The sequence below is a fragment of the Gorilla gorilla genome, chromosome 7, assembly GCF_029281585.2.
Source record: "Gorilla gorilla gorilla isolate KB3781 chromosome 7, NHGRI_mGorGor1-v2.1_pri, whole genome shotgun sequence".
NCBI classification, from domain to species: Eukaryota; Metazoa; Chordata; class Mammalia; order Primates; family Hominidae; genus Gorilla; species Gorilla gorilla.
The window spans coordinates 16,000,632-16,008,277 of NC_073231.2; the positions used below are offsets into that span (position 1 = coordinate 16,000,632).

Sequence of the window (7,646 nt, forward strand, 5' to 3'; positions counted from 1 at the left end):
ATGATGGCACGTCGGGACCCCAAATCTTGGGCCAAGAGACTGGTGAGAGCCCGGACCCTCCAGAAGCAGCGGAGGGCCCCAGTTGGGCCAAGGGCTCCCCCGCCCGATGAAGAAGATCCCAGGGTAAGTCTAGCCCTGGATCTCTTGGGTATCGGGGTGGGGGTGGGGACGGGGGGAGGGGGTGTCACACGGTCCTCGGAGACTGGGTTGGATTCCAAAGAGTTCTGTCACCACCACCCAGGTTGCTTTTCCCATCCAAGGTGGGCGTGGCTTGGGACCTTCTCCCCAGCCCGATAGGTCCCTTGAGAAACTCTTGGGGGCAACCTCTCTTTCTACTTAGAGTCCTGTGTAGCCACGTTTGGCTGCGTTGTTGACATCGGGTTCACCATCGTGCCCCTTGGAACCTTGAGTCCTTCCTTTCAGAGTTCCTCCGTCACATGGGCTTTGGGAGGGAACATCGTATCCGAACTCTCCCAGCACTTAACGGCCCCCATGCCGGTGTCCCCTCTTTGGAATCCTTATTCAGCTCTGAATTCACAATCCGTCCCAATGTTGACGTGGGATCGCTGCCTGTGGCTTCAGCTCCCTCACTGACATCACTTCCTTTCCACCCACAGCTCAAGTGCAAAAACTGCGGGGCCTTTGGCCACACGGCCAGAAGTACCAGGTGCCCCATGAAGTGCTGGAAGGCAGCCCTGGTTCCAGCGACCTTGGGGAAAAAGGAAGGGAAGGAAAACCTGAAACCATGGAAGCCCCAGGTTGAAGCCAACCCGGGGCCCTTGAACAAGGATAAGGGAGAGAAGGAAGAGAGACCAAGGTGAGCAGTGGGAGGGGTTTTCACCACTCTTAGGGTACTGCCTCCTAAGGACATGGTGTCTCTGCACCTGCACACCGTGTGCCTTTCCGTCTCCGGGCCAGGGAAGGAACGCTGCAGAGAAATAGGCCGCAGCTCCGTGTCCTCCGGGGTTCCGCACCCAGGAGCTCCTTTGGCTCTGGGAGATTCAGGGACGGGGAGAGGCGGGGGCGCTTCGTGCAGGTTCCCCGCGACAGAGGGAAAAGCGATGGAATCCAAATCACAGTCCTTAGTTGGGAAGCCTAGAGGGCCACCTGGAGGATGGGAAGGTTGGCACGTGAGGGAAGGTGCAGAGGCGGAAAGGGCACCAGATGTCCATTTCTGTATCACAAAACACGGAGTGGGACTGGGCCCCAGACGGGGTTCTCCCTGTCTCCTGCGGAAAACCAGGGGGCACGGCCTGACCTTTTTCCGTTCTGCAGGCAACAAGACCCGCAGAGGAAGGCTCTCCTCCACATATTTTCCGGGAAAGCTCCAGAGAAGCCGCTGCCGAATCGAAAAGGATCCACGGAATCTTCTGATTATCTGAGGGTGAGTGTCACCCCGGGCCCCTGGTCCTTTTCTCCTCTAGGTCACCCTGCTTGATTTCCTTTCAGCTTCCCGTCTGCGGGAGGAAATCGGGGAACCCCTCTTTCTTGCCTTCTTGGGGTCAGGGACTCCACGATCCTTCCAGGTCGATTTGATTGCAGGCGAAGGCATCTGAAGATGCCGTATTTCCTGTTGCTTCCTTTCTGTCCAATTATGGCAAGCCTGCCAACAACATGTTCCTAGCGGCATGAGGAAATTAGTCCCTCAGAGGCCCCAAACGTGGAGAAGGCTAAACCCAGGAACATGCACGTGTTCAGAGAAGACGTCCCGAGTACCCTTGAGCCACCAACCTGCCTTCGGAAGGGCATTAGTCCGTTCCACTTCATGGAAGGCTGAGTGGAGGCGCTTGGATCCAGTTAATGCCCAAGACGCGATCTTTTGAACAATGGTGTGCTTAGATCAGCTACACATAGCTCGAGAGCGCATCTTTCATGTGTCTTGTCCTGATCAGCACTCAGCTGGAGTCCTACTTCCAAGGACCGCCTGTCGATACTGTACTAAGAATTTCATGGCGTGTGCACCTTGTCTTTAGATGTGCTTGATTTTCACGTTGGCTCCATGCTGAGGAACTACTTCTAACCTGTGTTGTTTCCTCTCTTTCAGGTTGCAAGCGGGCCAATGCCGGTCCACACAACCAGTAAAAGGCCGCGCGTGGACCCTGTCCCCGCTGATCGCTCAGCTACCGAAATGTCTGGCAGGGGCTCCGTCTTGGCTTCACTGTCTCCCCTCAGAAAAGCCAGTCTGAGCTCCTCCTCAAGTCTCGGACCAAAGGAAAGACAGACAGGGGCTGCGGCCGACATCCCTCAGCCTGCCGTCAGGCACCAGGGCCCCGAGCCTCTCCTCGTGGTGAAGCCGACACACTGCAGCCCTGAGGGTGGCTGCCGAGAAGTTCCCCAGGCTGCCTCCAGAACCCACGGCCCGCTCCAGGCCATCAGACCCCAGGCGCAAGACAAACGTCCTGCGGTGACCTCACAGCCCTGCCCGCCAGCCGCCACACACAGCTTGGGCCTAGGCTCCAATCTCAGCTTCGGGCCAGGAGCCAAGAGACCTGCCCAGGCTCCGATTCAGGCTTGCCTGAACTTCCCCAAGAAACCAAGACTGGGTCCCTTCCAGATCCCCGAAAGCGCCATCCAGGGAGGTGAGCTGGGGGCCCCGGAGAATCTCCAACCTCCGCCAGCCGCAACCGAACTTGGACCAAGTACGTCGCCCCAGATGGACAGGAGGACACCGGCCCAGGTGCCCAGCGTCGACCGGCAGCCTCCGCACAGCAGACCTTGCCTGCCTACTACCCAGGCCTGCACCATGTCCCATCACCCAGCGGCCAGCCATGATGGGGCCCAGCCTCTCAGAGTGCTCTTCCAGAGACTGGAAAACGGACGCTGGAGCTCCAGCCTCCTGGCGGCCCCCTCATTTCCCTCTCCTGAGAAGCCGGGAGGCTTCCTCGCTCAGAGCCCTCATGTGTCAGAGAAGTCTGAGGGTCCCTGTGTTCGTGTCCCACCGAGCGTCCTCTATGAGGACCTTCAGGTTTCCTCCTCCTCAGAGGACAGCGATTCTGACCTGGAGTGAGACTGCAGGTGGCAGGGGCTCCTTGGCCTCCAGCTCCCGTGACTTGGAGGGGACTGTGGGACTGAGGAGTGCGGAGCAGAGAGCAGACTCTGTGCGGTGACTCCGATGCTCCCCGGCTGTGGCGCTTCTGTGGATGTGGGAGCCCGGGCCAGGCAAGGAGCAGGTGCAGGGAGCAGGTGCAGGGACTCTGCCTCATTGAATTCTGGTGAGGGACGTTGTAGTTCGCGTGGTTCTCCGGAAACGCGCCAGGAAAAGCTTCCGTGCCAGAGATTCGTTGCCTCAGAAACTGCGTGACGCACAAGAGACAGACTTCCGCTGGGACGTCAACAGGAAACTGGGGAATTACTGTGTATTTGCTCTCTAGATGACTGAATAAGGGAAAAGTTAGGGAACCCTGAGAGGTGCAGCCCTTCCGCTGTGCCCCGCCCTGAGAGCAGTGTTTCGGACGCTGGGAAGCGTGCTGTGCAAAGCGCTCTCGGGGTCTTTCCTCAGCCTCGAAAACTGGGCTCTGGAATGCCTTTGTACATATGTGTGTTTAATTTGTTTTGAAGTGAATAAAATTCTCAAAAAGATGACATATTGTCTTTTGACTCTCATTCCGTGTCTGTGTTTAACTGATTTTCCAAGTGAAGGGGTGGCCTGGCCCTCCACCCCTGTGGGTGTTTCTAGTCGGGTGGGATGAGAGACGGAGAAAAGGAATAAGACACAGAGACAAAGTATAGGGAGACAACAGTGGGTCCAGGGGACTGGCACTCAGCACACCAAGGACCTGCACCGGCACCGGCCTCTGAGTTCCCTCAGTTTTTATTGATTATGATTTTTATTATTTCAGCAAAAAGGAATGTAGTAGGAGAGCAGGGTGATAATAAGGAGAAGGTCAACAACAACAACAAAAAAAAACACGTGAGCAAAAGAATCTATATCATTATTAAGTTCAAGGGAAGGTACTATGCCTGGACGTGCACGTAGGCCAGATTTATGTTTCTCTCCACCCAAACATCTCAGCGGAGTAAAGAATAACAAGGCAGCATTACTGCCAACATGTCTCGCCTCCCGCCACAGGGCAGCTTTTCTCCGAGCTCAGAGTTGAACAAATGTAAGATCGGGCTTTACACCGAGACATTCAGTTCCCAGGGGCAAGCATGAGACAGTGGCCTTCCTCCATCTGAACTGCAAGAGGCTTTCCTCTTTGACTAATCCACCTCAGCACAGACCCATTACGGGTGTCAGGCTGGGGGACAGTCAGGTCTTTCCCATCCCACGAGGCCATATTTCAGACTGTCACATGGGGAGAAACCTTGGACAATACCCTGCTTTTAAGGGCAGAGGTCCCCGTGGCTTTCCACGGTGCATTGCGCCCCTGGTTTATTGAGACTAGAGAATGGCAATGACTTTTACCAAGTACACTGCTTGTAAACATTTGGTTAACAAGGCACGTCCTGCACAGCCCTAGATCCCTTAAACCTCGATTTTATACAACACAGGTTTTTGTGAGCTCCAAGTTGGGTCAAAGGGGCTGCGGCAAAGCTACAAATGATCAACATCTCAGCAAAGCAATTGTTTAAAATACAGGTCTTTTTCAAAATGGAGTCTCTTATGTCTTCCCCTTCTACATAGACACAGTGAGAGTCTGATCTCTCTTTCTTTACCCTACATCCAAGGGCTTGAACATTTCTTGACTTGTTGGCAATCCAAATCGTTACGTCTCCGAAACAGAGTTGACTGAGGGGACCGCAGTGCTGGGCAGGACCTTTGACTTCGTATACATCCACAGGAGCAAGAAAACCTCAGCCCCACTCTACCAACACGCACCTAGTAAAATTCCGCCAACCGAATCTCACGCACGCTAACACGTGGGGAGCGTTGCTTGCACCACGAGTCCCCATTTGGCTCAACCGCCGATGCCAAGTGTGTGGTTCCAGTTGCGACGGCGCCCCGTGAAGTGGCTTCCGGATGTGCGAATGAACCAGGCAGAGTTTCACTGGCCAAATGGACCCCAGCACAGCTGAAGTGAACTCCCACATTTGGGATGTACTTCAGAGGTAAAACATTCATCTCGTCTTCTTTCCGGATGTCTGACACCATGGTTCTCCCCCTGATCCTAAGAGTAGCTGAGGTAGAGACTCACTAAAAGATCTAGGCAGGGATATCCCATCATGCACAGGCTCTCTCCATTCTCTGACCTGGGAACAACTCTGAGCAGGATTCCACATCTAGGAGGCCTCGGAACTGAGCGGGATTTTCTGAGACACACCAAATGGCTGCTCCCTTTCCGCCGCTGTTGAGGGTCGTTATCTTGATTATCCAGATCACCTAGAAAGTATCCGTATCCAGAATCAATAAGATCAACTCTCTGCTCCTCTGACAGCAGAAGGAGCAGGACCATAAGGAACCAAAGAGCGTGGAAGGAAACGATGTGACAGGAAAGCTCAGAGAACGGCCACAGGGGGTCGTCAGCAGGCCTTCCAACCTGAATCATGAATAATTAATGAAGCGCAAATCAAAGGGGACTCGAGTTTCAGCAGGAGCAATTCATCCAACGGGAGATCGCCGGAGGGCCAGCAAGATTGAGAGACTGGGAGCCGGGTGCAGTGTCAAAGGGGACGCGACTGGTTCCAAAGCTCGAGAAGACCATGGGGTCACTTGGGCTACATGAGAAAATGCCCCAGTGTGCTGGTTCATCATTCCGACTCCTGCCTGTCTCTTCCCGTCCAAGGAACATGGAACCTAAGTCGTGCAGGTGCAGACGACCATGGGCAGAATTAGGGGACGTGGCACAAAAGTTCACCGACACGGGAGTTCCACAGAAGGTGCGGTGGATCTTCGCAAATCCAGAGACATGGCAATGGGACCCAGGGAATTAGAGCCTCACAGGCGTCCGGGAGACTTTTCAGGCATAATGCCTGGAGTCGCAAGACGAGCTGAAAAAGGAGCCAGGCACTGAAGGACAAAGCGTTGTGGACTTTCGTCATCTGTGTTTCCCAGTGCGGTCCAATTCACGGTGGTTTCCAAGCGCCTCCTGGGGGAGAAAACACATGAGGGTGCGGTCACGGTTCTCTGCTGACAGACTTACCTTGGGGAAGAAAGAGAAGCTCTGAAGATGGATCATGGCCGTGACTGCATGTCAAGGAGAGTCTCCTTGATGACACTGAGGCCTACGTCGAGATAGACAAAATGTGGTCCAATTAAAAGGTGTCTATTTTACCACATTTTTTTTAAAACAAAACAAAACAAAAAAACAAAAAAGATGGAAAAGAAGACAGGGGTACAGGCACCAGTGTTACATGTCTGATGAGGAACATCTATTCTTCAAAGCTTGCAGCTGTACAAGTAGGTTTTAGAATGTCTGTCAGCAGTGGACATGATCTTAGAGTGGGCTGTGCAAATAGACCTTTCCAGGTCATGTAATTGGATTAAGTTAATTGCAATTAAGGTACAGGTAACTGATTAGGTTAGGGTGCGTTCCACGTCAGGTGACCGGAGGCAGTATAAAAGGCAGCCTGGAAAGCAGAGGTCCCTCTCCGCCCCTTCCTCCGTCGTCCTGGATGCTGCATCGCTTCCAGCGGGGCTGCTCCAGCACCTGCCCATCTCAGCGCCAGCCGGGGAAAGAAAGTAGACGTGTAATTTCAGGTTAGTTTCACTGAACAATTGTTTGTTTCACGCAATCCCTGAGGGATGGTGGAGCGGGGGAGGAAGAGACAAAGGAGGCCGAAAGATGCCGATCGCACTGGGGCTTGGTGGTGGGGTAGGATGTGTTCTCGCTACTAGTAATTCTTGGAACAGGAAACGAGAAAACATATCCGTCTCCACGTGTGGGATAAGACCAAGATGGGAATGCGAAAAGAAATGTACTGCAGCATGCTGAATTGGTGGGTAAATGGAAAAAGGACTTTGGAAAAAAGGGTGGTTTGCCCTTCAGCCGTGTAAGACCTCGATACGATATGGCACTTCTTCCCCGTTAGTTCAGATGAATTCGTGTGGTATGCGTAAAATACCAAAAAAATAAATAAAGAGGGGCTGGAGCTAAAGCCAAAAGATAGAACAGGAAAGACCATCACCTGCTAGTGTGGTAGAGAGGAAGGTAACTTCTCTCTATGAATTTGTGTTTGGAAGTGGCCTAATGAAATGGCAAGAGTAGCGTTTCAAGTTGTCACAGGAAGCATCCCTTATCCCTGACTTCAAACAGACCTGCCAAAGGGTGGCACACGCCATGCCCTGTGTCTTCGATCATTCTGTCCGTCAAGGGAGACAGAATCACCGTGTCTTCTACCGGAGTGAATCGTGAGAGACCTAAGTCCAGTGTCCAGAATCAGTTGTTTGTTTGGGGTTGAAAGCTCAACTCCCCATACCTAGGCCACGGGCCCTGTGGCAGGTGAGGTTTACTCTTGGACTAGGTAGTCATGGCAGAGGAACACACAATATCCGAGGATGCACACAGCACATTGTGTTCTACAGATTTGACAGACTGGTGGTGAGGTCTCCTCATGACCACACAGGCAGGGCGTTAGCAGGTGGCTTCCTGTGGGTGTGTGAGTATCCAACGTGCTTAACCATCGACATGTGTGTGTTTGTGTGTGTTTCAGGTGACCCAACAGTCAACCCCTGAAAAAGGCGGTCATAAAACCCCCAGCAGACGAAG

At 53.4% G+C, this 7,646-nt stretch overlaps 1 protein-coding gene across 1 annotated transcript; it reads left to right on the plus strand.

Annotated features, from left to right (window-relative positions):
* Positions 1-3,007, plus strand: LOC129524362 (protein FAM90A15-like). Its single transcript, XM_055349747.2, has 4 exons — positions 1-123; positions 618-817; positions 1,276-1,384; positions 2,045-3,007. Exons 1-4 carry the CDS (start codon positions 1-3, stop codon positions 3,005-3,007), a joined length of 1,395 nt encoding a protein of 464 aa, XP_055205722.2.
* Positions 3,008-7,646: the final 4,639 nt, after the last annotated feature.

What these genes read in the sequence shown, in the direction of transcription:
- LOC129524362 (XM_055349747.2), top strand. Translation starts at nt 1, where the DNA reads ATGATGGCACGTCGGGACCCCAAATCTTGGGCCAAGAGACTGGTGAGA. An exon ending in CCGATGAAGAAGATCCCAGG is followed by an intron (nt 124 to 617) that starts GTAAGTCTAGCC and finishes TTCCACCCACAG; the next exon opens with CTCAAGTGCAAAAACTGCGG. An exon ending in AATCTTCTGATTATCTGAGG is followed by an intron (nt 1,385 to 2,044) that starts GTGAGTGTCACC and finishes CCTCTCTTTCAG; the next exon opens with GTTGCAAGCGGGCCAATGCC.